General features: G+C 39.5%; 1 protein-coding gene and 1 long non-coding RNA gene across 3 annotated transcripts in view; one reads left to right on the top strand and one right to left on the bottom strand.

Moving 5' to 3' along the window:
* Nucleotides 1-27,636, top strand: part of vmp1 (vacuole membrane protein 1) — a 175,541-nt gene that overhangs the window by 72,113 nt on the left and 75,792 nt on the right. For both annotated transcript variants that reach the window (XM_073053141.1, XM_073053140.1), the window contains exon 6: nucleotides 23,555-23,719. In XM_073053141.1, coding sequence (XP_072909242.1) covers nucleotides 23,555-23,719 — 165 coding nt within the window. The remainder of the gene's footprint in view (nucleotides 1-23,554; nucleotides 23,720-27,636) is intronic.
* LOC140731598 (uncharacterized) lies at nucleotides 11,924-26,104 on the bottom strand. The gene is made up of 3 exons (XR_012099876.1): nucleotides 25,984-26,104; nucleotides 21,580-21,776; nucleotides 11,924-12,380 (listed from the first exon to the last, which is right to left on the bottom strand). It is a non-coding gene; the product is annotated as an uncharacterized lncRNA (long non-coding RNA).

The following is a 27,636-nucleotide window of genomic DNA, read 5'->3' as shown; positions in this document are numbered from 1 at the left end:
AGACAGTGATGCAGCCTGTCAGAATGCTCTCCATGGTACATCTGTAGAACTAATGAAATATAGCTTTTCTTCCTGTATTATTTAATCCGTTCTTATTCCTCTTATGAATTTTAAAATTACTTTGTTTCAGTTCAGTTTCAGTTTTCAGTTCAGTAAAAATAAAGAAGGCTTAAGATACTCTTAAGGTACCATTGAAGATTAAACTTTATTAAAAAGAAATAAATGACAATGGATGCCTAAGCTGACTAGGAAAAAAAGGCTTAATTTTCTGAAAACTCTACTCCCAGTAATATATTAAATGACAATTTAATCTCTATCTAGATAGTGGATATTTAAATTCAAAGTAAATTTATTATCAAAGTTGAGATTTAAATTTAGATTTATCTGATATACATTGAAACATACAGTGAAATGCATTGTTTGCTTAATAACCAACACAATTAAGAGTGTGCTGGAGGCAGCCTGCAAGAGTTGCCACACATTCCTATGCCAATGTAGCATGCCTACACTGTTCCACAAAAACAATATAAGCAGCAACAAAAAAACAAGATAACAGCAAAACAAGCCCTTTTCCCATCCCTCCCACACACACATCCATCCACTAACAAACTCTCAGGCTTCCAACCCCAGGACAGGCCATCTCAGGGCTTCCAGTCCTTGTCCCTGGACTCTCAGAATCACAGACATCAAGTTTTCAACAACAGACTTCACCCCAGGATGCTGATCATGGATTTGATCCTCTGGCTTGGATTTCTGAACTCGCACGGATTTCTGATTTCATTGACTTGGGGCCTCATGATTCCTTTGGATCCTTATGACTCCTTTAAGCCTCTACCTTCAGTCTTTAACCTTCAGGCTTTGTCCCTTGTGGCTTTGCCCTCCAGACTTCACTAGGTTTGGCTTTCAGGCCTCTACTTCCAGATTCTCATGAACCTTGACCTCCAGTCTTGCACAGACCTCTGTCCCTGATGACCTGGTGGGTCACTGGCCATTGTGATTCTTGCTCATACTTGCAAATTGCAACCTACTTGTTGCTTGTGTCGTTCCGCGGAACATTGTGGACATGCTATATTAGAAGAGGAATGTGTGTCAAGTACGATTTCCAACCCAGGATCAATCTCTGATCTGTATATGATTTTGTATATCCACCGCTTTCTATCTTTTCTAGCCCTAGACATTGGTGTTCCATACAAGCCCATGATATAGCTAGCTAGGATAGTCTTCACTTGACAGATGTAAATAGGCAATATTTTTGCCTTTTGCAAAAGAGGAAAGGCTCTCATTTTAATGTACATGTTCATTACTTCAAGCTGCAACAGCACTGAAGAATCTCTGAACTGAAATATTAACTGTTTCTTTCTTAACAGATGCTGCCTGACCTGCTGAGTGTTCCCAGTATTTTCTGATTTTATTGCAAATTTCCAACATCTACAGTTGCTTTGGATTTTTCATTGTTTGATCTTGGTTCTGAATATCACTTTATATCGTAAATGTGTGATATAAGTTGAGTTTATTTTCTGACCTTGTTTGCCGAACCATTTTCTCCCGTCCCTTCAGAAGTCCTCATGTTGAGGGAATAACAGAAATATGGAAAAAGTACATGAAATGCTGGGAAAGCACATTAGCTTCACTGACGAGAAAATCTGCAGATGCTGAAAATCTGAGCAGCATTCACAAAATGCTGGAGGAACTGCTGAGTTCCTCCAGCATTTTGTGTGTGTTGGCTTCACTGTGTTCAAGTTAATTCATAGATGGATTTTCTGCAGTTGCTCTGATGAAAGGGCACCTCCCAAAGACTGTTTTATGCCTTGCAGTGTCGCTGCCATGTAGTGAAACCAGTTGAGCATGGAAACAGGAGGTTCTCCAATTTCTGTTGAGGATTTATTATTTGGCCAAAATAATAATGGAATACTTTAATGCTAATTAAATACACTTGCAATACATGAGTGAATTATGCAAATTAAGTGTGGTACTGGATCCTGAACTTCCTCAGTGATAACATCTCAACCTTACTCACAGTCAACATGAGCGCACCTTAAGGATACGTGCTTAGCCACTGCTCTATTCACTCTACACTCATGACTATGTAGCTAAGCACAGCTCAAATGCTATCCATAAATTTGCGGATGACACCAGTGTTCTTAGTAGAATCTCAGATGGTAACAAGGAGGCGTACACAAGTGAGATAGATTAGCTGAGTGATGTCACAACAATCTCACACTCAGTATCAGCAAGACTAAGGAATTGATTGTGGACTTCAGGAATGGGAACGTGAGGAACACACACCAGTCCTTGCTGAGGAGTCAGCAGTAGAAAGGATGAGTAGCTTTTAAGTTCCTGGGTGTCAACATTTCCAAGGATCTGTCCTGAGCGCAACACATGCAATCACAGTGAAGGCATACCAGTGTCTCTATTTCATTAGCAGCAAAGACTTACAAATTTTTATAGATGTATGGTGGAAGAGCACCCTGACTGGTCACATCACTGGTTTGGACACTCCAATGCGTAGGACTGCAAAAGGCGCCAGGTTTCTGTCATTCATTCGTCGGGGCATTCCTCTGTTTATGTGGATGAAAAGAATTTCAGGATGTATATTGTATACATTTCTCTGACACTAAATGTACCTATAGTAGACTCATCCAATTTTATCATGGGAAAACCCTTCCCACTATCGAGAAGGTCTTCAAGAGGCAGTGCCTCAAGGAAGCAGCATCCAGCATTAAGGGCTTTACCAGCCAGGACATGTCCTCTTGTTGTTATTATTGCATGTGAGGAGTACAGGAGCTTGATGACGCACACTCACTGATTCAAGAAGAACTTCTTCCCCTCTCATTAGATCTCTGAATGGTCCGTGAGCACTACCTCATTAATTCTTTTTTTTTTGAACTATTTATTTATTTTATAATTTACAGTAGTTTTGTTTTTGTGCAGCAGGCGCCAAACAATTTTCACATCATATACAACAATGTTAAAACCTGATTCTGGTAATCAACCAGTGTTGACAGAAATTGCTAATGAACCTGCAGTGTGAGTATGGTAATATTGGTTTAATCCCATGTTATTATTTTAGTAGAAACACCCTAAATCCACTCCTTCAACACAGGTGAAGGTGCTTCCTGGTTCATTTGAGTAACAAACATCTATCACTGTTGATAAATAAGGGAATAAAATCTCTCTCTGAACATAACACTTGCACACTCTGGAACACAGCCCTTTGGCCCAAGATGTAGTGCTGAACTTTTAACCACTCTCAACAACAATCTAACCCTTCCCTTCCCCATAGTCCTTATTTTTCTTTCATCGATGTGCCGATCTAAGTCTGTTAAATGTCCCTAATATATCTGCTTCTACTTCCACCCCTGGTAGTGCATTCCACATACCTACTCGCTTTGTAAAAACACTTACCTCTGACATCTCTCCTATACTTTCTGTTATATGGGTAAAATATACTCTACTATTAAAATTTTACAAACAAGTGCAGAGATTTTAGAACTGTGTTTCAGCAGCAATATCTAATGATTGCTCTATTTGGTTATCATAATTACAATTATGTTGTTCCAAATTTCCATTTATTCAAAAATTCTCAGAATTAATCCCTGACATTAAACCAGTTCCTTATACTCTGGTGAAGTGGGGTGCAGTTTCACTCCTGTGACCTTCCACATGCTGGTGGTTGTTCACTTGTGATTTGATTTTGTTTGTGAAAATGTTGATGTATGTTCTAGCCCCTCCACCCACACCATAACCTGTGAAGATATTGATGAGTATTCAAACACTCCCCATACTATAACCTGTATAAATGTTGAGTGTTCAAACCCCCCCTCCCCCCCCATAAGCCATAATGTGCTTGAGGTTGAAGCTGTCCTTTGTAAGTCTGCAAACAACAGGGAACAGGAACTGGACACTGGAAAAACCTGTAGGATCTTACGGAATGAGAACTGTTCACAGAAAGTTACAGGTTTGCTCAAAATTGCAGTGGGGGTTAATTCTACAGATGGAACTGAAAAATGCTGGTGAGTTAGTTCTCAGTGACACTTGTATAATTCATCAATAAGCATCACATGGTATTTTGTGACTGCAGACTGGCCTTCTGCCAGTTCTTTTCACAGAAGTCAGAAGGATGGGGAATTTGCAGGGTTTTTTTTGAAAATTACAATGTAAGGGTAAATAAAATTGCAAACTCAAACAGTTGGCAAATTTACTGTTTAAAATCTCAGCAATGTGAGAAACCTGCCTTGAAAATGTTGTTTCTTACTTTAGTTTGATTAATGGTGGATACTCAAGAATCTGCTCATTGCTGCCATTTCTTCTTGGGTTGTCCTGGGATCTAGGATTAATTGTTCCATCTGGCTTTGTGGGTTCCAAAGGGCCAATGAAGCCAGTGTGGGAATTGCAGATTCTTCCACAGATTGGGCGAGAAGTATCTGACAGGGTGAACTGCCATGTTTCTGGGAGGCAATGCTCTTTTGCCACCACTACAGGCCTTCTGTTACTCATGCATGAGCTTTGAGGTTGTATCATCCTGAGTGCTCCTCCACAGTGTGGTCATGGGCTAGAGGTTCCTAGGAGTCAATGATTATGTTGTAATTCTTCAGGAAGGCTTTAAGCATATCCTTAGACCAAACGAAAAGATTTATCTTCCTATGATAGAACTTGGAACCGGCCATTTATAGAGCAGATACCAAAGTGGCGTGCCCAGTGGAAGCCCTCATGTAGCTCAGGTCTGAACATTGGGCACGTTGAGGTTAATTTTATGATCTTTCCCTTCAGTTTGTAGATTTTGCAAAGGTATTGCTAGCTATGATGGTCAAGCATGTACAGTATACAGGCAGTCCTTGGGTTACGAACAAGTTCCGTTCCTGAGTCTGTCTTTAAGTTGGATTTGTACGTGAGTTGGAGCATGTACATCCGGTATTGTTTAGTGTCAGTTAGTCAAACTGTCGTAGTATATAGCATATATTTTACCTTTCTATGCATATAAAACACTTAAGAAACATATGTATTTCAATAATTAAACCACTGTGTTGCTCAGTAATAAGATGCTTTTATCGGGGCAGGGCCTTTCACATGCTCCATTATTCTCACTTTATCCTTTACCTGTATCCTACAAAGTTGTTCTGATTGTTGACCGACTGTACCCTAAAGCTTTTCCAATGACCGATAGCGTTTCACCTCTTTCCAATCGCTTTATTATTTCCACTTTATTTTTAATCGCATTTGTTTTCAGTCAATGGAACAGAAAACTGCGGATTTTATGTTCTATCGCTGAGCAGCAGTGAACTGTCTGATTGGCCTGTCAGAGTTCTCTTTAGGAACTAGTTGACTTGATCAGCATTTCTGATCTGGCTATTGTTCACGATCGCACTTAATTAAAAAAAATACAGCAGCAGCCATAGGCAGCAGGTCTTGTGCTGCTCTAGGTCCTAAAGTCCACCGGCACTGAGACAAGTTAAATGGGACAAGTGGGGATGGTGCTGACTGGAAAAAGGGGGGTCAGGGTGAATCTTGCTAAGAAATATTTAAGCCAAATACAAAGTTACACACTCAACACAGTGTTAATGGCAACGTCTTAAAATGGCGGACGGCGTGCTAGTACGAGTTGTCTGTAAGTCGGACATTTGTAACTCGGGGACTGCCTGTACCACCATTCAAATTTCATCAGAGGCTACATTGCCAAATTATAAAGTGGCTTAAACATTAGTTCAGGGTAATTACATTAATTATATTCCATTGCACTCAGATATAGTTTCTTGACGTTTCTTATATATATTTGAAACCTCAGAGCATAAGTCATGAGAACAAGATTTGGTGTAACACGTACAAAATGCTGGAGGAACTCAGCAGATCAGGCAGTATCTACAGAGAGGAACAAAGCTGAGTTTTTGTGTTTGAGACCCTTCAGGACCTGGTGAAGGGACTCTGGTGTTACTCTGGATTTCCAGCAACTGCAGAATCTATTGTGTTTATGAACAGGATTTGATATTTGACCTCTTGAATACTCTACTCTTGCCCTTCAGTAGACTCTTGCTTGATCTTTTAAATTCAAGCCACATTCTGCACTCACCCAAAATCATTTGATTCCCTTAACATCAAAACATTTATTAATCTTTTTTTCTAATCTACTCAGTAATTGCACTTAAACGGCCTCTTGGAGGATTTCCAAAGTTTGCCACTCTCTGGGTTCAGACTGATAAATACTGAAATCATTTTCCTGGTGAATTTGTGGAAAATTTTAATGTGTTAACTGGCCAGTTTTACCAGTAGTTTTAAATGCATACCTAGAGTTTAAAATTAAATGAAGTATTTTTAAAATCATCCTTCCTGGTAAAGTTCAAATTATCATAGTTGATGTGCCTGGAAATTTTCTTTGAGAGAACATAATGTGATCCAACTGTAACTGAATAAAGTCTTGTTGTATTCTTGCTTTTATTTTGATTCCCTTCTAGAGTCATAGAACACTACACAAAATCAAACTCTTTTGGAACTAAGCTGAACTTCAACCTAGCTCCAACGACCTGCACCTGGACCATAGCCCTCCATGCCCATACCCCTCCTGCCTGCAAACTACTCACAGCATCACTCATCTGTCTGCATCATTTTGAAACAACACACGAAATGCTGGAGGATCTCAGCAAGTGAATGGAAGTGAATAGATGATTGACGTTTCAGGCCGAGACCCTTGACCCAAAATGTCGACTATCTATTCACTTCCATAGATGCTGCCTGACCTGCTGAATTCATCCAGCATTTTGTGTATGTTGCTTTGGATTTACAGCATCTGTAGACTGTCGTATGTTTATCATCTTGAAGCACTTTGCATTTCTGTTGATCTTGATGGTTCAATGATACCGCCCATAGTATTTTACGTTAATAATCAGCACCAGAAAATGACACCCAGGATTTGCTCATTGTGGGTCTTAATCATTTCTTATGCAAATTCCTTTCCAATATCTTAGATTATATTTAAGTGCATTTATGCTTTTGTTTCAACATTGTGCCATTTATTATTCAGTATGCGTACAGTGTATAAATGGTGCACTGAACTTCATTCGGTGCCATGTCGCTGATTTATATCAAAGTAGTGTGGTAATGTGTATTGGTTGGCTGTCATGTTGGTATCTGGTGAGTTTTAGTTGAGACAGAGTGTGCTTGCAGTGTGGTGCACAGAAGTTATAGGCATTGCTGTTTCAGTGTTAAGTATTTGCTGCAGTGTGGCAGTCATAAAGCTTTCCTCGTTCTGCTGTGGAGGTCACATGATTGAGGACTAAGCCTCTGTACATAAAATTTGAAAGCAGAAACACTTGGGAATTGGATTAGTACATCCCTCCCCTTATCTAGTGGTTCGCATATGTTGCATTTACAGGGAAAAAACTGGGGAGGAAAAATAGTGCATCCCGAAAGTTTGAATGAAAGCATGCATCTGCCCTTACCTGTTGTGCACTGATGGAGCAGTTCATCCCCAACATGAAGCCCAAACTTTTTGCTTTGGAAAAGCTCATTTGGTGAGTGTGAAATGTAATTTCTTCCTACCCAAATAAACCGTGCATTAATCTTTCCAATGACTAATCTTGTTTGCTCTTTTGGTGTGCTGGATTCCCTTCCTTTAGTAAAACCTAGTGGAATCTGAGCAATGTTTTAGTTTTTCTTCCCCACTCCCAATGAATTTCAAATATTGGATGATAATTTTCCTCCTTTGTATATTTTGCTGTGGGTGGAATCAACAGTACTGTCCCTTATCCCGGTATTTCTTTCAGTTGCTCTTTGTTATTTCCCCTTTTGCATTTGGAGGTATGTTTTGCTTTTCCTTTTACATCACTGGTGATTAGGAATAAAATATCAAGAACTTGATTACTAGTTTGCATAGCCATGATTTGGCAGCTCCAGAAGCCTAAATTCAATTCTTCTTTCTATTGTTGCCTGTGTGGAGTTTGGGCATGACTGTGCCAGATTCCCCTTGACGCTGCAGTTTTCCTCTTCCAAATCCCAAAATGGATGGTGTGGGAAGTTAATTGGATGGAATGGTCATTGATATTAATGAGTACAGGTGGAGTAAATGGGATGCTAAGAGTAGGTTACAGTAAAAAGGTGGAAAGCAATCCTAAAACCTTGCAGAGACCCGATGAGCTGCATGGCCTCATGTCAAAGGAAAAACTAAAAATATAACAAAATGGAAGTCCCAGCTCACTGTTCTGCATTTGATTCCCAGCTTCCAGCAATAGAAATATAAAGTTTTTATTTGTATGCTTCATCTTCTCCTTGGCTTTATCCTTCTTACTCTATTCTAAATCTAATGCCATAGTCCTGTCTGAGCTGTGTCTGGTTTTCCCGTATATCCTCTAAATATAGGAACAAAAATAAGATGCCCCCATTTTCTGTCCCTCTTTTCAAGATATTCCCTCCTCTCTCCTCTCCCAGTCCGCTGTTCATTGTTGACAAATACGGGAACCTTTTGAACCATGACATCATACCCATTAAACTTTACTCAATCACAATGTGTTTTAACTTTAAATGCTTCCATTTGGAAAGTCAACTGTTATCTTACCCATATGTGTGCATATCCTGCAGTTATTTTGTTTTATGTCACTTCCAAAGTAAATTGCCATAATTCTAACATTTCCTTTCTCATTCATTTTGACAATGTTTTGGTCTAAAGTAAGACGCATGAAATAGAACCTCAGTGCAGTTGTAAAATTATTTTTGTTCATTTTGCTCAATCTGAATGTTGTTAATCTTTTCAAACTAGGCGACAACTGTTGGCAATACAAATCTAGGAGAAAGGGCTGCACATTTTAATAATTTGATAAGCAAACTTGGGACTCATTTGGTCTACCAAGCTACAACATTCGTTTAGACCTAGTGTGGCCTCCTGTATATTGGTGAGACCCGATGTAGGTTGGGAGTCTGCTTCGCTGAGCATCTACATTCCATCCGCAAGAACAAGCATGATCTCCTAGTGGCCACCCATTTTAATTCCACTCCTCTTCATTCCTATTCCAATATGTCTATCCATGCCCCCTTCTACTGTTGCGATGAGGCCACACTCGGGTTGGAGGAATAAAACCTTGTATTCTGTCTGGGTAGCCTCCATCATGAAGCACAGAAACACAAAGTAACTTGCTTTTATGTCCTCTATTCATTGGCTTGAACTTCATAGATTTAGTAAACTATTAGAAACCTGTATCAAAAGAGCCATTTGACCCACAGTGGGTTCACTGAGTGTACATTTGTCTTCTGCTGTAGCCCTCTTTTTCAAGGTTCAAGTGTTGTGCTACGTAACTGGCTGATTAGTTATTTGCATTAATATACAGGTGTACTGAATAAAGTAATAGTGTGTATGCCTGCTCTCGAAAGTTATCTCAACACACACAAAATGCTGGAGGAACTCAGCAGACCAGGCAACATCTATGGAAAAGAGTAAACAGTTGATGTTTCAGGCTGAGGCCCTTCATCAGAAAAAAAGATGAGAAGTCAGAGTAAGAAGGGGAGGAAATAAGTACAAGGTAGTAAGTGACAGATGAAATGAGGTGGGGGTGAAGGAAAAAGTTGGGAAGTTGATGGGTGAAAGAGATAAAGCACTGGCGAAGGGGGAATCTGATAACAGAGGGTAGAAGACCATGGAAGTAAAAGAAAGGGGAGGAGCACCAGAGGGAGGTGATGGGCAGGTAAGGAGATGAGGTGAGAGAGGGAAATGGGAGTGGGGAAATTATGAAGTGGAGGGGTTGAGGGTTAATTGCCAGGAGCTCAAGAAATCAATGATCATACCATCAGGTTGGAGGATACCCAGACGGAATACAAGGAGTTGCTCCTCCAACCTGAGTGTGGCCGCAATGTGGCAGTAGAGGTGGTCACGAACCAATGTGTCAGAATGGATTCTCTACTCATCTTTCTCTTGCTCGCGGTCGATTTCTTCCTTCGCTCTACATGATTTGTTATTTAAGTACAACTTCCCTAATATAGACTTTTTCCTCTATTGCTCTGAATGGAATGAAAATGTAACTTTGTTTTAACACCTAATTATGACTTGCCTATATTGTGAAACCCAGATGTACAGCTAGTTGGTCTAGATTCGTACTTAAACATTTCAGCAGGTGCATTATTTCTTTATATAAAAAGATATGTTTGTCTCCTGTTCACTACTATGATGCACAAAGATTTGACCTATGATCAAGAAGCTCTGTTGAGATTTTGTCTGTAGTTGTGCTCAGGGTGCTTTATCTCTCGCTACCTTGTCTGCTCAATCTTCCTGTTTTCAGTAAGTGGGGTTGGTATGCTGTCTGCAGCTGCGGGGGTTTGTTGATCAAAGGAATAAATTCAGAATGAATCATACTATGTAGGCAGAAAAGTCTTCTATACAATGCAGAAGAACAAGTTATGGCTTTTGTGTTTTATAAAGTTTTAACCTGAGATGGCAACTAAAATATTCTTGAGAACTACTTTGACACATTTTTATTTTTATTTATTTATTTTTTAGAGATAGTGTGGAACAGGGCCTTCTGACCCAATGAGCAGCATCACCCAGCAACCCACCCCTTTAACCCTACCCTAATCGTAGGACAAATTACATTGGTCAGTTAACCTATTAACCAGGATGTCTTTGGACTGTGGGAGGAAACCAGAGCACCCAGAGAAAACCCATGCGGTCACAGGGAGAATGTACAAACTCCTTACAAACAGTACTGGAATTGAACTCTGAACTCTGCCCGAAACTGTAGTAACATCTTGCTGACGTCTGCGCTTCCATGGTGCCCTATTCAGTACTGAGAGATATCAATCTAAGCACATTCCTATCATGTTGTAAAAATCTACTGATGTGTCTGATGAAGAATGTGAACTTTACAGATAAGAACCTGTTTTCTACTTCAGGTATAGTGACTACTTTTGTGTGGAATAATTAGTTTTCATTTGAAATTGAGGATTTAATCTGGAAAAGTTAGATAGATAGATAGATAGATAGATACTTTATTCATCCCCATGGGGAAATTCAACTTTTTTTCCAATGTCCCATACACTTGTTGTAGCAAAACTAATTACATACAATACTTAACTCAGTAAAAAATATGATATGCATCTAAATCACTATCTCAAAAAGCATTAATAATAGCTTTTAAAAAGTTCTTAAGTCCTGGCGGTAGAATTGTAAAGCCTAATGGCATTGGGGAGTATTGACCTCTTCATCCTGTCTGAGGAGCATTGCATCGATAGTAACCTGTCGCTGAAACTGCTTCTCTGTCTCTGGAAGTTGCATTATTACCTAGGCCCATCTTTAGCATGTACAATTTGTTGGACTGGCCCAAAATAGAAAGTACTGTATATATAAAAACAAATAAAAGCAAGAATAGACCATTTGGCTCCTCATGCCTTCTCCACATTTCAATCAGATATTGTCTGATCTTGACCTTCGTTGCCACTTCCCTGCATTAATATCCATTACTCTTTATATTTAAAAACCTAATAGTGTCTCTTTCAGCAACTGAGCTTACACATCTCTTGCCTAGAACATTCCAAAGATTCACATTCTGAATTGGAATGTCTGTTTAAAAAAATTGAATGGATTTCTAGTTCTAGTGACCAGAGCTACAAGAAACTAATTTCATATTTCTCCTGCTCAGCTCTGTAAGAATCTTGTATGTTTCAATGGTGACATCTTTCAATTTTCTAAACTTGAAAATTACAGGTCTGGTGTGCTTAACTGCACCTCATGTAGCAAGTCTACTATCTTAGAAATCACTACAGAGGGCATGCTGAACTCCCTTGATCAAAATATCTTTAATCCTTGGCATGTTCACTTTTTACCAGCTTTTCCATGAGACTTAGCTGAGAATTTTTAATGTGTTCATTAATTTTATATTGGCTTTGATATATTACATTACACCCCTGTCACAGCTCTTTACCGTATATGATGCTGATATGTGGTTTATCAACCCAGTGCTGAACATTGTGTAACTTGGAAGCCCTGCTTAGTCCTGGTATACTTCGTCCTGCTTGCCAGCTTTTGTCTTCTCTGAGCTGCTGCTCAGCCAACTGAACCTTCAGAAAATTGAAAGGGGAGAAGACGATGTAACTGGTGTTGCAATTCCTTTGAAGATGGTGGAAGTTATGAAGAATCATTTGTTGAAAGTGGAAGCCATTAGATGAAAGGTGTCAGAGCAACTGTTGGTCTGGCTCTGAGGAGTTTGATAACTTAACTCGCTTCAACTCTGTTCTGTTTCACAACCTAGGGGACTCAATTTCAAGGACTCTACAATTCACTTTCTCAGTATTTATTTATTATTATTTTTGGATTTGCACAGATTGTTTTCTTTTGCACATAAGTTGTTTCTCAGTCTTTGTTTACGTGTAGTTATTCATCGATTCTGTTGTATTTCTTCTACTGTGAATGCCTGCAAGAAAATGGATCTCAGTAGTAAATGGTGACATATGAACTTTGATAATACATTTATTTTGAACTTTGAAAAGTAAGAGGATGAGAACAGAAGTGTAGGAAATAGGGGACATGTTTTTAAAAAATCAAAGATTACCAACTGGAAACATTGCTTTTTTTCCCCTCTCCACAGAAGCCATCTAACCTGCTGAGCATTTCCAGCATCTGTTTGCTTCAGTTAGTGCTTTTTTTTCCCCTTTCTAACCAACAAACTTAAATCTGTATTGCTTAATCACTAAGGTACATAAACAGTGGAATGTCATTGGATCATTTGGCAACTTCATGTGCACCATTCTTTTTTGATAAAGTCAACCTCAAGTACATTTTGTTTTGTATCCTCACCTTATTACCCCTTCCCTCTTCCCAACCAACCAAACTGAGACTTTAAAAATAATAATTGATTTCAAATCATTTTGGATTTCCAAACAGAAGAAAAGCTATGTAGATAAACTTTGAGTATGTTGTGAAAGGATTTGTGCTTCTGGCAGTGATTTGATGGTAAACCACAAAACATGACTTATTTTGTTTATAATGTATGTTTTTTTTGTTGATTTAATAGTTTCCAGGGTAAATTTAAAAGTATGATTATCCATCTGTTATATATTAGATTTGGTTGCCCTTTGCGTGTATTTCATTTGGGGAATAGTGGATCTGAGCTTGCTTTGCAACAATTGAATGTAGTATTCTGGATTTTCAAGTCGAGTCACTTTTATTGTAATTTCAACCATAACTGCTGATACAGTACATAATAAAAATGAGACAACGTTTTTCAGGACCATAGTGTTACATGACACAGTACAAAAGCTAGTCAGAACTACGTTTAAAAAAAACCCAACAACACAGAGAAAGCTACACTAGACTACAGACCTACACAGGACTGCATAAAGTGCACAAAAAACAGTGCAGGCAATATAATAAATAATAAACAGGACAATAGGGCAAGGTGTCAGTCCAGGCTTCGGGTATTGAGGAGTCTGATAGCTTGAGGGAAGAAACCGTTACATAGTCTGGTTGTGAGAGCCCAAATGCTTCAGAGCCTTTTCCCAGACAGCATGAGGGAGAAGAGATTGTATGAGGGGTGCATGGGGTCCTTCATAATGCTGTTTCCTTTGCGGATGCAGCGTGTAGTGTAAATGTCCGTGATGGCGGGAAGAGAAACCCCCGATGATCATCTCAGCTGACCTCACTATCCGCTGCAGGGTCTTGTTATCCGAGATGGTGCAATTTCCGAACCAGGCAGTGATGCAGCTGCTCAGGATGCTCTCAATGCAACCCCTGTAGAATGTGATGATTCCTTGAAGAAGTGATCAAGAAACTAAGGTGCTTAAAGGGCAGTCCTGGTTTCAGACTCATGGACTCGTGATTTATTTTGCACAGTCTTTTAAGAGCAAAGATTAAAGATTAGCTTTATTTGTCACATGTACATCAAAGCATACAGTGAGGTGTGTCATTTGCGTCAGTTAGTACAGTTCAATTATTTGCAAGTGTCACCATGCTTCCAGCAGCAACATAGAATACCCACAACTTACTAATCTGTATGTCTTCGGAATGTGGGAGGAAACCGGAGCAGCCGGAGAAAACCCATGTGGTCATGGGAGGGGGGGGGGGGGGTTATGTATAAACACCTTAAAGGTAGCAGTGAGAATTGAACCCTGATCATTAGTGCTGTAACGTATTACGCTAACTGCTATGCTACTGTGCTACAACCAATACAACCACCAATATACCAGAAACTTTACCTCTGAGCAATGTTTTCTCTGAAAATATTGGTTGAGGACATGAGAATTGTAACCAGTCTTTCAGATTCTTGACTTCATGCAGTTTGAGGTTATGAATGATTTCCAATGTCCTGGACTATATTTTGCCCCCTCTAGCCTATTGTGTAGCATACTTGTAATGATTAGATAAAAGTAATGGGGATTCTTTGAAAGGAAGAAATAGTTGATGTATTGTTGATCAGAGACAACATATAAAAATTTTAGTGAATTCACCATGAGAGAATGAATTTCAATCAACCTGAGAGGATACATTCTTTTTGAAAACAGACTTGAGTAGAGGTCTGCTTGGATACAAACTAAAACTGACCACGGCCAATCCACATAAAACCATAAGGTATTGGAGCAGAATTAGACCACTTGGCCCATCAAGTCAACTCCGCCATTTCATCATGTCTGATCCAATTTTCCTCTCAGTCTTAATTTCCTGCCTTCTCCCCATGTCCCTTCATGCCCTGACCAATCAAGAATCTATCCACCTCTGCCTTAAATATACTTAAAGATTTGACTTCCACACCTGCCTACAGTAAAGAATTCTACAGAATTTCTGAAGAAATTCCTCCTCATCTCTGTTCTAAAAGGATGCTCCTCTATTTTGAGGCTGTGTCCTCTGGTCTTAAACACTCTCACCACAGGAAACATCCTCTCCACATCCGCTGTATCAAGGTCTTTCACCTTAAAGATGAAGATATTTCATGAGAAGACTTGTAATTTTGGAAACTGAACCCACACGTTGAAAGGGTCGTGTCTGCAAGTGTCTACTAGGAAGCCATATTATCCTGTATTAAATGTCAGTATTTTGGTTTCCCTTCAGAAAGTACTGTGAGATCATTCCACAAAGTATCAGCAGAACGAGTAATCGGGCCTCTGGCTTTAAAATTTAAGGGTGGAAGTGTAACTGTCCAACATGTCCCTGGTGCTCAATGAGTGTTAACCCAATATTATGACCTGAGTTGAAGTCGGGCTTGAAACAACAGACAGGGAGACACACATCTGCAAAGTATTCTGAAATATAGAAATATGGCATAATTTTCTTTTAGTGATTGGCTGCATCCTAGCCTGGTACCAATGCCCTTGAATGGAAAATCCTACAAAAAGTAGTAGTAAAGGCCCAGAACATCATAGGTAAAACCCTCCCCACCATTAAGCATACCTACACGAAGCATTGTCGCAGGAAAACAGCATCTGTCAATAGCAACCCCCATCACCCAGTTCATGCTCTCTTTTCACTTTTGCCATTGGGGAAAATGGTACAGGAGCCTCAAGGCTCACTGTCAGGTTCAGACAAGTTAATACCCCTCAACCATCAGACTCTTGAACCAAAGGGGATGATTTCACTTGTCCCATCATTGAAATGATCCTGCAACTTTTCGACTCACTTTCAAGGCCTCTTCATCTCATATTCTTGATATTTATTACTTATTTATTATTATTAGTTTTTGCATTTGCACAGTTTGTTGTCTTTTGCACATTGGTTGAATGCCCAACCTGTTGTGGTCTTTCATTGATTCTATTATGGTTATTATTCTATTGTTCATTTATTGAATATGCTCACAAGGAAATAAATCTCAAGGTTGTATATGGTTACATATATGTACTTTGATAATAAATATACTTTGAACTTTGAAGCGCCACCACTGTTTTGGATTCTTTTGGAAAGTAAAAACAAGATAATCGTTCAACTCCAAATTTAACAGTCGTTGTTGGTACTTTAAAATCTGTAGATATGAGATGTGTAGTGTAAAGGCATTGCAATTCCATTTTACATGTACTGCTTCTTTAAATGATCAATCATTTGCACTAAGCTGTACTTCAGAAAATTAATTGTATTTCCACTGAATCAACTTGTCATATGTAATCTCCAGACTTGTTCCAGACAGAGCTATAAGAACCATGAATGTTTGAGGCTTTGGGGCTTCGTTTGAAGAAAAATATTTCTGTTTGAAAATTGCCAATAAATGATCTAACAAATTTAAAATGTAAATATTGGTTAGTCTCTTCTCCTCTCTCTCTCCCCCACCCCACCAGAGGTGGAAAAATGTTGTGTTTGCAGCACTTGGAAGACTGGGGTAGCCAGAGGAAAGTTCTAAGCAGAGAGTTGATGTGGTTGACCACTGATCTTATTCCATGTGTTGAATGCTCTCCCCGGTAGATGATTTTGTTGTACAGTTTAAAGGAATGTACATGTATTAAAATATTTTAAGTATCTTAGAAACAAGTTAACCCCAAACCTCATAACTAACACGCTGTAAAAGAGAAATTATTTGAATTAAGCAGCCTTGCACTTCAACAGCCAGAGTAGAACCTTTAATTTTTTTTGGTGGGGGGGGGTGAGTGGGGCTTGTAGAGAAAGTACAATATCTGAAATATCCATCTTTTTCTCCTGATCCCACCAGACACAATCTCTTCCCCCCTCCCACCTTCTCCATCTGCTCATCACCCACACACTCCTCCCACCAATTTCCCCTCCCTACTGTGCTTTCTCTTTGGACCATAAGACATAGGAACAGAATTGGGCCAATTGGCCCATTGAGTCTGCTTTACTATTCCATCATGTCTGATCTATGTTCCTTCTCAACCTCATTCTCCTAGCTTCTCCTAACCTTTAAAGCCCTGACTAACCAAGAGTCTAACAACTTCCACTTGGCCTCCACAGTATCCATGGCGAAGAAATGGATTCACACCCTCTGGCTAAAGAAATTCCTCCTCTTCTCAGTTCTAAAGGGACTGTCATCTATTAAGGCTGTGGCCTTTAGTTTCAGATTCACCCATGATAAGAAACATCTTCTCCACATCTACTCTATCTTGGCCTTTCAATATGCAGTAGGTTTCAATGAGATCCCCCACCCCACCTCATTCTTCTAAACTCCTGCGAGTACGGGCCCAGAGACATCAAATGTTCTTCGTACGTTGACTCTTTCATTCCTGGAATCACTCTTGTGAATGACCTCTGGATCACCTCCAATGCCAGCACATCTTTTCTTAGATAAGGGGCTAGAAACTGCTCACAATATTTCAAGTGTGGTCTGACCAATGCACTTTAAAGCCTCAGCATTACATCCTTGGTCATAAATTCTAGTCTTCTTGAATGCTAACATTGCATTTGCCTTCCTTATCACTGACTCAAACTGCAAGTTAACTTTTAGGGAATCCTGCACAAAGACTCTCAAGTCCCTTAGCACGTCTGATTTTTGAAGTTTCTTCCTGTTTAGAAAATAGCTTACATCTTTATTCCATACATTTCCGTACACTGTATTTCATCTACCACATCTTTAGCCATTCTCCTAATCAATCCAAGTCCTTCTGCAGACTCCCTGCTTCCTCAACGCTACATGCCCTTCCACCTATCTTTGTATCATCTGCAAACTTGGCCACAAAGCCAATGATTTTGTCATATAACATCCTAATATTGACCTTTGCAAAGCACCGCTTGTCATAAGCACCCAAAAAGAATAGGACCTCTTTCTTCCCACACTTTTCCTTCTGCCAATTGGCCAATCACCAATCCTCTCTCCATGCTAGTCTGCTTCCTGTAATACCATTAACAAAGAGACTCATGTGCAGCACTTTGTCAAAGGCCTTCTGAAAATCCAAGTTAACAACATTCAATCACTCTCCTTTGTCTGTTATGCTTATTACTTTGTCAAAGAATTCCAAAAGATTAGGAAGGCAGGATTTCTTTTTAAGGAAACCACGTTGACTTAGACCTATTTTGTCATGCACCACCAAATACCCCAAAGTCTCATCCTTAATAATGGACTCAAATCTTTGCAATCACTGAAGTCAAGATAACTAGCCTATAATTTTCTTTATTCTGCCTCTTTCCTTCAAACAATGGAGTGACATTTGCAATTTTCCAGTCCTCTGAAATCATTCCAGAATCTAGTAATTCTTGAAAGATCTTTACTAATGCCTTTGCAATCTAGTCAGTTATCTCTTTTTAGAACCTTGGGTTGTAGTCCATCTGGTCCAGGTGAGTTCAGGCCTTTCAGCTTCCCAAGCACCTTCTTCTGACTAATTGCAACTACACTCATTTCTGCCCCTGTCATTAAAATTACTGACATACTGCCAATGTCTTCCACACTGAAGATTAATGCAAAATACTTTGTCCACCATTTCTTTGTCCCCATTACTACTTCACCAGTGTCATTTTTCAGTGGTCTAATATCCACCTTTATATATTGGGAAAAACACTTGACAATAGACAATAGGGGCAGGAGTAGGCCATTCGGCCCTTCTAGCCAGCACCACCATTCACTGTGATCATGGCTGATCATACGCAGTCAGTACCCTGTTCCAGCCCTCTCCCCATATCCCTTGACCCCGCTATCTATAAGGGCTTTATCTAACTTTCTCTTGAATGCATCCAGAGACTTGGCCTCCACTACCTTCTGGGCAGAGCATCCCACATATCCACCACTCTCTGGGTGAAAAAGTTTTTCCGTATCTCTGTTCTAAATGGCCTACCCCATTTTCTTAAACTGTGGCCTCTAGTTCTGGACTCACCCATCAGCGGGAACATGCTTCCTGCTTCCAGCGTGTCCAGGCCCTTAATAATCTTACATGTTTCAATCAGATCCCCTCTCATCCTTCTAAATTCCAGTGTATACAAACCCAGTCGCTCCAATCTTTCAACATATGACAGTCTCACCATTCCGGGAATTAACCTTGTAAACCTACGCTGCACTCCCTCAATAGCAAGAATGTCCTTCCTCAAATTTGGAGACCAAAACTGCACACAGTACTCCAGGTGAGGTCTCACCAGGGCCCTATACAGCTGCAGAAGGACCTCTTTACTCCTATACTCAATTCCTCTTGTTATAAAAGCCAGCATGCCATTAGCTTTCTTCACTGCCTGCTGTACCTGCATGCTTGCTTTCATTGACTAATGTACAAGAACACCTAGATCTCGTTGTACTTCCCCTTTTCCTAACTTGACTCCATTCAGATAGTAATCTGCCTTCCTGTTCTTGCCACCAAAGTGGATAACCTCTCATTTATCCACATTAAACTGCATCTGCCATACATTTGCCCACTCACCCAACCTGTCCAACCCAACCCTGCATTCTCATAACATCTTCCTGACATTTCACACTGCCACCCAGCTTTGTGTCATCAGCAAATTTGCTAATGTTACTTTTAATCCCTTCATCTAAATCATTAATATATATTGTAAACAGCTGCGGTCCTAGCACCGAACCTTGCGGTACCCCACTGGTCACAGCCTGCCATTCCGAAAGGGACCCGTTAATCGCTACTCTTTGTTTCCTGTCAGCCAGCTGATTTTCAATCCATGTCAGTACTCAGCCCCCAATACCATGTGCCCTAATTTTGCCCACTGATCTCCTATGTGGGACTTTATCAAAAGCTTTCTGGAAGTCCAGGTACACTACATCCACTGGCTCTCCCTTGTCCATTTTCATAGTTACTCCACTGGCTCTCCCTTGTCCATTTTCATTTGATATCCTCTTTGATATTATTGGCTAGCTTACCTGCGTATTTAATCTTCTCTCTCCATAAAGTTTTTTTAGTTGGTTTTTGCTGGCTTTTGAAAGCTTTCTAGTCCTTTAATTTCCCACTATATTTTGCTATATTATATGTCCTCTCTTTTGCTTTTATGAAGTTTTTGACTTGTCAGATATAGTTGCTTCATCCCCCCCTTTAGAATACTTCAACTTTGTGATGTATCTACACAGTGCCTTCCAAATTGCCCCCTGAAACTCCAGCCATTGCTGTTCTGCCATCATCCCTGCTCGTTTCCCTTTCCAATCAACTTTGGCCAGCTCCTCTCTCATACCTCTAATTCCCTTTACACTACTGTAATAACGGATATATCTGACATTAGTTTCTCGCTCTCAAATTTCAGGGCGAAGGCTATCATATTATTATCACTGCCTCCTAGAGGTACCTTTACCTTAAGCTCCCTAATCAAATCTGATACATGACACAGCACCCAATCCAGAATTGCTTTTCCCCTAGTGGGCTCAACCACAAGCCGCTCTTAAAAAAAATCTCACAGGCATTCTACAAATTCCCTCTCTTAGGATCCAGCACGAATCTGATTTTCCTGATCTACTGGCATATTGAAACCCCTCATGACTGTTGTAACATTGTCCTTACTGCATGCCTTTTCTATTTCCTATTGAACTTTATATCCGAAATCTTGTCTGCTCTTTGGAGGCTGGTATATAACTCCCATCAGTGTCTTTTTATCCTTAATTTCTTAACTCCACCCACAAGGATTCGATATCTGATCCTGTGTCAGCTTTAAGATTTGATTTCAGTTTTTAACCAGCAGATCCATCCCCACCCCCCATGCCTACCTGCCCATCCTTTCAATAACATTATGGGCATCACAGAATTGTGGCTAAAAGAAGATAATTGTTATGAGCTTAACATCTTATAATGATTATCTTCTTTTAGCCACAACTCTGTGATGCCCTTAATGTTATGCCTGGTCCAATATTCTCTCCTATTGGATTCAATTTTCTGTGGACTTCCAGCTTCTTGTATGAGTTGCACTCTCCTCCCTTTCTGCCTCACTTGCCTATGATTTCTCCTCCCCAACCTGCCAGATCCTCCTAACGCTTGTCAGCTCTTGCTCCATCTCTTCTCCCCCAACATTCCCCCCCCCCAACATCTCCTTGCACTGGCTGTCTCTACCATTTCAGTTTTGATGGAGGATCCCAACCTGAAATGTTGACTGCTCATTTCCCTCCATAGTTGCTGCCTGAAGCACTGAGCACCAGCTCCTTTGTTGCCTCTAAAATGAGAAGCTATCTTTGTCTTTGTGTGCCTGGGTCTGAATGAATATCCCAGTCACAGTTTGTTTGGATAACACACAAGATGCTGGAGGAACTCAGTAAGTCAGGCGCATTAAAGGTTACAGGTAGAAAACAGAATAATGGGGTTGATGGATATCATTAATTGGCCACGATGGAACGGTGGAGCCAAATGGCCTAATTCTGCTACTAAGTTTTATGGTCGGAGGGAGGGAAATAGCCAGTTGATGTTTCATCTGAAACCCTTCATCTGGACTGACATATCAACTGTCCATTTCCCTTCAAAGATGCTGCTTGACCCACTGAGTTCCTCTAGTGCACTGTGTGTGTGTGTGTTGCTCGGGATTTCCAGCATTTGCAGAATCTCTTGTATCTCAGTTGTTTCTTGATTTTTTTTTGGGGGGGAGGGGTTGGTTGGCAATGTCACTTTATTTTGACAGCCCATCTCTTTAATCTTTGAGGCATGGGAAAGCTGCTCACCTGCATGAAGATGAGAACCTAAATCCGTAGTTTGGAATTATCATATGTATAACAAGATTTGGTTACACTTGGAAATAATGACAAAGTCCAAATCTATTCAGTGCACCAACGAACTACTCACCTAGGAATTCTGACATGGCTTTTGGAGCATCTATTAGAGCAGCTGCCTCATGATTCTGGTGACCCGGATTCAGTCTTCAACCCAGGTGTATTCTTTGTGGAGTTTTCATGTCCTCCTTATATTGGTGCAAGTTTCTCTTGTGTGCTGTGGTTTCTTTCCATATCCAAAGATGTGTTGGGATGGTAGGTAACCTGCCACTGTGAAGACAAATGGTGAAAACTGGGTAAAGTGGTGGGAATATGAGGAGAATAAAATGGGACTAGTATAAATGGCTGTTTAACGGATGGTAGGAACTCACTGGGCCAAAATGTGTAATTTCTGTACATATCTTTGTTACTTCTGGCACTTTGGTTTATTACTGTCACATGTACCGAGATGCATTGAGAAGTTTATTGTCCTACTGTTTGTACAGATCATTATAGAGTGCATTGAGGTAGAACTAGGTAAAACAACAAAACAGAAGTGTAACAGTGACAGAGAAACTGCAGGGCAAGTGAATATATGTACAATCAAAACGAGGTAGATTGTGAGGTCAAGAGTTCAACTTGTCATAGGAGGGAACTATTTAAAGTCTTAGTACAGCAGATTAGAAGTTGTCCCTGAGTTTGGTGGTATGTACCTTCAGGCTTTTGTATCTTTGGTCTGATGGAAGAGGGGAGAAGAATGAATGTCTTGAACGGGTGGGGTCTTTGAGTATGTTGGCTCCATAAAGGAGAGGGGCAACACTTCTGCCTAATTAAGACTGAGTTTATGGAACAGTTATAAAGAATGGTGAGAGCTGGATCTATGTTACAAACAGCTATGCATTTGATGTCATTGCATAAAATCTCATAGATTGGAAATTGCTGCCGTCTCACAGTTAAAAACCTTTCCTACTATAAACACTAAATTATAATTATTAACATTATTTTCATTACAAAATTCAAGCACTGATGAGAAATTCTTTGTAGGTCAGAACTTGTAAGCTTAAATTTAAATGCCAGGGTTTGTACCTTGCCAATTCATGTAAAAAAAAAGCATTTCAAAATTCTGTTCCCTCATGTGCCTATTGTATCTCATTTGCTAAATGGGCATCAATCTTGTTCTGAAAATAAAAGGTTTCTAAATGTTATTCCAGGATGTGCACAATTCTTTTGCTGACACTGAAACACAATACTAGGGATGCCATATTTCAGATGCACAAGTAGATGTAACATCCATGGTGCTATTTGAATTGAAAGGAAATTGTCTAAAGCACTGGGTGTTGATTTACTCTTGGCTTGTACAACCAAAGCAGATTTTAAAGTTATCCATTTATTTGCAATCATAATGAAAGTTGTCTGCTACACTGGAAGATAAAATTCTATTGATCTGTGACATTGAAATGTAGAAATATATTTGACATGTTGTGGTGTTGAGTGACATGTTTATTTTATTCTCTCCTCCCAAAAAAACCCTCTTATTCATGCTTTTTTTTACAATAAAGTTTAAATTATTTAATAAAAGCTATAACAAGTTAGCAAAGTAGGGTCGCATCCCATGTATTACAGCTTGTTTTTAAGCATGGAATGCATCACATTGAGCAGAAAACAACCAAGTATTGATTTTCAGGGTAATTATTTTTAAATATGCTGTTATTTTGTAATGAATAATGTATAAATTTTAATGTTTACAATTTAGGTTCATTATATTGCTTGGGTCTAAGTTTTCTATATAGAGTTGTCATGAAAGTGCACTACGATTCTCATTTTATTTGTTTTGGGTGTGAATTTTCTGTTTTACTTCCAACTCCATTTCCAAATCCACCTCTATTCTTCCCTTTGCCAGACTTATTTGGGTTTGGGGCATAATCATCAACATTGATCTGAAATTTGCCTGAGGAGAACAAGGTTTTGTATCAAATTATTCACTTAAAGTTAGTTGAGATTTGTAGTTCTTAGAAATTTAGGCTCAGTTACTAATTCACAAAATCGTGTTACTTGTGCATTGCTTGCAGGGACCACATATTGCTTCAGTGACCTTGGCTGCATATGAATGTAACTCTGTGAATTTCCCAGAACCTCCGTATCCAGATAAGATCATCTGTCCCGATGAGAAATTGAAAGAGACGGTCTCCTTATGGGCCATCATCTCCAAAGTGAGGCTGGAGGCCTGCATGTGGGTAAGATTCTCAATGTTGTTCTGTAACAACTTGCATGTATGTAGCAAGCTTAAGTATAGTGGGAGTATAATTTCATTGGAGAATTATCAAACAGAATTTGTCTGAACTACCGAAGGTAATTTGATGGCTGATTAAAAATTAGTGTAATTAATTGGGAGAAGGAATTCCCTTCAGTGTTTGAAAATTTTCACACTTTGAGGCATGGCTAATGTGGGAGACGCTTAGGGGATATAATTATTGGAAAAGCTACTGTGGATTGCAAGACTGAAGGAGAAAGATGGCAAGTCCAATGCAATCGGGTAAGAATTTTTAAGTGGAATAGTTCAGCAGCCACTGTTGTAACAGGTGAATGAGATGTGTAAATGAGGTGCAGCCAATGATGTTGTGAATACTTTCAGATTTAGAGGGTGTGCATGCGAACCAGTCAAGAGACTTTGAAAAGTTTGAGGTTTCAAATGCATATTTAGAATTCAGCCCAAGATTTTGTTTAATGATGGAACAAGCTTAAAAGCCTGTAACAGTTGTTCCTGTTCTAAACAAATGCAAGAATTCCATTAAAGTCCTTTCCTCAATCACCACCATTAAAAGCTGAATAATAGATCATTATTTTGTTTGCTTCCAATTAATTTCCCCCCTGAAGTACTGTCTCAAAGAAATTTCATCAGGATATGCTTTGAATATCTGGGGGTCACAGAAAGGTAGTTCAGAAATCAAGTCACATTTCAGTGCAATTCTTTTCATGCCTCCAAAATAATAATATTCAGCCTCAATCCACAGTCACAGTTCAGCCCCTTTTTCTTGGTATTCCTCTGTTGATAACCTGGAACTTTGGACATTACTCAACATCTATGAAATTAGAAATAAAAATGCTAGAAGTCAAGGTCAGTTGGCATAAGTTGTTTACATCTCAGGTCAAGGACCTTTTAGAATTGATAAAAAAGTAAGAAATTAAACACATTTTAAGTTGCAGAGAGCTAGGGGTTGGATGTAGAGGGATATTGGAGTCCAGGAAAAATTGAATGACTCCAACAATTGATAGTACTGGCTGAATAGTGCTGTTTGTATTTATTCACATTTTGGGATCTGCTTTCTTTAAGATAATGTTGAATGCAATAGTTTCAGGTAATTAGCCATTCCATTCTTGTAAGTTGCCTTTTTAGAATTGTTATTTTTCTCTCTGGTACTTCAGATTTGACTTCAGGCCACACATGGAGTAATGTGTCCAGTTCTGGTCGCCTCCCTATAGGAAGGATGTGGAAGCATTGGAAAGGGTACAGAAGAGATTTACCAGGATGCTGCCTGGTTTAGAGAGTATGGATTATGATCAGAGATTAAGGGAGCTAGGGCTTTACTCTTTGGAGAGAAGGAGGATGAGAGGAGATATGATAGAGGTGTACAAGATATTAAGAGGAATAGATAGAGTGGACAGCCAGCACCTCTTCCACAGGGCACCACTGCTCAGTACAAGAGGGCATGGCTTTAAGGTAAGGGGAGGGAAGTTCAAGGGGGATATTAGAGGAAGGTTTTTTACTCAGAGTGGTTGGTGCGTGGAATGCACTGCCTGAGTTAGTGGTGGAGACAGAAACACTAGTGAAATTTAAGAGACTACTAGACGGGTATATGGAAGAATTTAAGGTGGGGGGGGGGCTATATGGGAGGCAGGGTTTAAGGGTCAGCACAACATTGTGGGCCGAAGGGCCTGTAATGTGCTGTACTACTCTATGTTCTTTTCCAGCCTAAGCATTTGGTCTTCGAAGTATTTATCTCTGTCTGTCAGCCATAAAATCAGCACCCACTTTCCATGTTTCTTTTCTGACATAGAGAAAGCCTTTCAGTTATCAAGTCTTTGCTGGCTTACAGAGCATTCCCTCACTAACTTTGTGCAAGTCTCTCCAGAGTCTTGCACCTACCCACACCAGTGACAATTTGCAAATGGCAAACTAGCCTACCAACTCGCATCTTTGGAATGTGGGAGAAAACTGGAACATTGAGTAGAAACTTTGCAGCCTGGAGGTTGGAATTTGTGAAGCTCTGTGAGCTACCTGCTACAAAGTCAAAAATCAAAGTAAAACGTATGGTTATTTGCCCAAGTTCATATATGAACAGGTGCAATGAAAAGCTTACATGCAGCAACATCACAAGCACATGGCATTGTATAAGCAGCGTTCTCACAAAAAAACATACTTTAAACATAAAGAATACTCATTTTTATAAGAGGGAAAACAATTAAGAACAAAACAAAATCCATTTTGGTGCAGTGATACCTGAGTCATCCAATCTCTTGGTCTGCATCTTGTCACCAACCTTGCCCCCTGTACATCTCTGCTGTTTTAAATTTGTTTGATTTCTGTTTTCACCTCTTGTCAGCACTCACTGACCTGAAACTTAAACTGTTCTTCTGTCCACAAATGCTGCCAGCCGTGGGTATTTCTAGCATTTTTTGATTTATTTCAGCTGGCGTGTTTTTTTGGATCATTGGAGTATGTCTCCACTGACTGAACAATGAAACAGTTGTACTGAAATCTGGTTCCCATATCATGTCTTCTGAACATCAGGAGAGTATTAGTACATGAATGAGTATGCTTTTGAAAGAGAAAGCTGAAGACAGATACCATGATTCAAAACTAAATACAGCTTGCTGGAGAAGTTTTTTTTTGTTTTTCCTAGTCTCCTCACGTAAGCTTGTTTCATCAAGTGTGGGCAGGATGCCTAGGAAATGGTTTACAGTTAGAAAAATATGGACATCTCTATTGCCCACCTTGTAATCTTTGTAGAACAATCATTAACATATTATCAATTTTACAATGAAGATTAGAAGAGTTATGTACCGAGCTACTCTCAGATTCAGCCTCTGACTCATTATCAAACTGTTATGAGCTGTTTGACCTGTGATTTGCCTTTCTTCAACCTCTTGTACTGTTGTACTGGCAACCCTTCAGAACATTGTCAACTGAGTTTGTTCTGTTGTAAGTAGATTTAGGACTGTTGCTATGGAAAAATCTTGGCTCTAAAATCTGGAGCAGATAACACCGACTAAATCTGAATTAAAAATAGTTAACTAAATTTTTCAGTAATCTAGCTGGGCTCCAAGTTAATTTGGAAAATTTAGTGTTACAAGGAGTGTATGGAAACTATGTAAATGCATATAAACCCTAATGACTAGCATCTTGCCCTTCCTGTTAATTAAAATTAATTTAATAAGCTATCAGCAACATCGGATGCTATGATACTTAATAACTATTATAAATGTCACTTTGAAAATTCATGTTTCACTTTGAAGTTTAATATATGGGATTATCTTCTGCACCTCCTGTTTGATAGATCTCTCAAATCAGTTTTTATTTCCATTGAAAAATTAAGATTGTGAATGTGCAGAAGAATTAGTACTAAATTTGAGAAAGCCCTCCTTTAAAAAGTGCGTTATAAAATTTAAAAATAACTGAAAATACAATTAGTCTGTATAAATAGCAAGCCTTCTACAAGTTTTGGGTGTCCTATTGAGGATACTGCACACAAGTTGCAGAGTAATACAGCACAGAACAGCATTCCTGGTCTGTACCTCCACGAACAAATCCATTTCAAATCCTGAAGTTTGCCACTGGCACAACTGTAGTTGGTCTCATTTCTGATAACATTGTGACTTGCTGACTAAGAGAGATAGGCTATCTTGCAGTGTGGTCTGTTTGTTACAACTTGGAGCTTAATACTATCAAGAGAGTGGAAATTAATGGTTTATGATTGAGTCATTCAAATTCCTGGAGACTACCAGGATAAGCACATTATGCTCATCAATAGGAAAGCCCAGAGACCATTCTTCCTACACCATCTTAGAAAACTAACATCTCAGGACGTATCTTGATTAATTTTTCCACAGTCATCAGTGATAGTGTTATGACCACCTCTGTCACTGTTCAGTT

The sequence above is a fragment of the Hemitrygon akajei genome, chromosome 8 (genome assembly GCF_048418815.1).
Source record: "Hemitrygon akajei chromosome 8, sHemAka1.3, whole genome shotgun sequence".
Taxonomy (NCBI): domain Eukaryota; kingdom Metazoa; phylum Chordata; class Chondrichthyes; order Myliobatiformes; family Dasyatidae; genus Hemitrygon; species Hemitrygon akajei.
Note: the sequence above shows the minus strand (reverse complement) of the source record. Positions and strands in the feature narration are given on the sequence as shown.